Raw genomic sequence first — 2,248 nt, 5'->3', positions numbered from 1 at the left:
GTGGAGTTCGATATCTACAGTTGTTTGCTTGTCACTAGAGTCTATTGTAACAAGCAGCAATTCTTGTTAAGTTCAGAAACTTGCTCATGCTGTGTGTTAACCTGGGTCGAAAATGACACATCATTTGGGGAATTTTGCATACTTTGGAAAATCTTTCACTTTTGTGATGATTCTGGGAAGAGCAGGGTTTGGTTTTAAGTGTTATATCCACATGAGGTGTGACCTATGTCCTTTAAACTTGTTTCATGCTTTAAAATAATAATTTACAGTAAAATGTCATGCAACTAGTGGAAAATAATGAACAGAAAACACTTGTTGTCTACATTCAGTCATTCATCATAAGAAGCAGCGGTATCTGTTCAAGTAAACTTGACTTTCTATTTATGTCACCACTCTGATTCTGACAGGAAGGTTGAGCAGGATTGTGGTGGGTGCCGTCAACCTAACATTCAGAATTAATGTCGAAAACAGCATGGCTGCAAATCTCCTCAGCGAAGAATCGTCGGTACATATTTTTATATACGGTGCAATGTATTGAAGAAACGTTGGCATTCCTGGATTTGTAAGAGAGAAAGAAAATTTCAGGAAGTTTACATACACACCGATTTTGGTAAACTTATTGACTTACCGTATACCAACACGTCCAACCAGTCATGTTAATTTCAGCAAACATGTGCGTAGTGAGCATTCCACCAGAATTTGCATTCGTGGACGTATTTCAGTATGTGATTTACATACCAACATTCATTCTGGGGCTGGTTATTAATTTGGCTGCACTGTGGATATTCTGCACCAAGATAAAGACGTTGAATGAATCTACGATCTACATGATAAACCTGATTTTTTCCGATATATTTCTGCTTTTCTCTCTACCTTTCAAAATCCATGCCTTTCAAGTGGGTTGGAAGTGGCACCTGGGACCAATATTCTGTAAGTTTGTGGAGTCCCTGTATTTTGTGAACACCTATGGGACGATCCTGTTAATAACACTGATGTCACTGGACCGCTACATCGCTATCAAACACCCCTTTCAGGCACAAACCCTCAGATCACCAAAGAAAGCCATCATTGTCTGCAGTGTGATGTGGGTTTGTATCTGGTCTGCAAGTATTCCAAATTACATCAAATCTGATGGAAATCAGACAAGCAAAATTTGCTTTGTAAACTTTGATGAATTTTGGAAAAGGGGTATCATTCCTGTGAGTATGGAAGTTATCTTTTTAATTTCTGCAGTCACTGTGTCTTTCTGCAGTATCCAGATCATCAGAACATTACGAAGAGTGGATGAAGAGAGAGATGATATGAACATGAGGACATCTTTGAATATTGTCTCTTCAAATCTGGTGACCTTCCTTTTCTGCTTTACACCTTATCACATAGCCATGCTGTTGTACTTCTTAGCAAGGCGGTGCTATATATTTGAATATTTGGTACCTCTGCGAGTCTTTCTCCAAATAACCCAATGCCTTGCGAACATTAATTGCTGCCTGGATGGAATGTACTACTATCTGATCATTAAGAATTACTGGAAATCAGGATTCAAGAGCATAGGGAATACCAGTTGAACTCATACAAGTTGACAAGGATAGCTGATGTGTAATGTAGACCAATAGCAACAGTGTGGGTTCAAATGAATGCACCAAATGAGGTTACCATGAAGGGTCTGCTTTATCATTCTCATCCCTCACCTGAGGCATGATAACCTTCAAGTTAAGCTTGCACTGAACAACTCTCCCTAGTGAGAGGGCAGCCCTATTGTCTTTACCTTTCCCTGCTCCTGTATTTTAAGACCCATTACATGTCTAACCTTTCTCTTCTCATTTTAAAAAAAATTTCCCCATCCACAGAGGCAGTCTGATCTACAGTTTATTTCCAACATTTACTGCTCATCCCTCAGATTTCCAAACTTTGTGATATTTTGCTTTTGTTTTATGCCATTGTACTTATGCTAACTGAGCCCAGCGAATATTGAAATACGATGCTACTTATAAACTAAATGCATGTTGTTGATTCAGTTTTGTCAAACTTTACTGCTAATGATACTATTTCTATAAAGTTGATACGATCAAATAAAATTATCTTAGTCACCCTTTGACAATCCTGAGTCTTTGTTATCCCTTGTATTTGAATTAAAATGTGTTTTGGCCAGTGTTATGGCTTCATGTTGTTGGTGATAGAAATGTTACAATGAATCTGTTTTAATAATAACTTGCATTTATAAAAGACTACTAATGCATTAATATATTTC

At 37.7% G+C, this 2,248-nt stretch overlaps 1 protein-coding gene across 1 annotated transcript; it reads left to right on the top strand.

The window, feature by feature from the left end:
• The first annotated feature begins 653 nt into the window (after positions 1-653).
• LOC140478508 (lysophosphatidic acid receptor 6-like) lies at positions 654-1,565 on the top strand. The gene has a single exon (XM_072571762.1). The coding sequence runs from the start codon at positions 654-656 to the stop codon at positions 1,563-1,565; it is 912 nt and encodes a 303-aa protein (XP_072427863.1).
• Positions 1,566-2,248: the final 683 nt, after the last annotated feature.

This window comes from Chiloscyllium punctatum, chromosome 6, assembly GCF_047496795.1.
Source record: "Chiloscyllium punctatum isolate Juve2018m chromosome 6, sChiPun1.3, whole genome shotgun sequence".
In the NCBI taxonomy this organism is placed as follows: Eukaryota; Metazoa; Chordata; class Chondrichthyes; order Orectolobiformes; family Hemiscylliidae; genus Chiloscyllium; species Chiloscyllium punctatum.
Note: the sequence above shows the minus strand (reverse complement) of the source record. Positions and strands in the feature narration are given on the sequence as shown.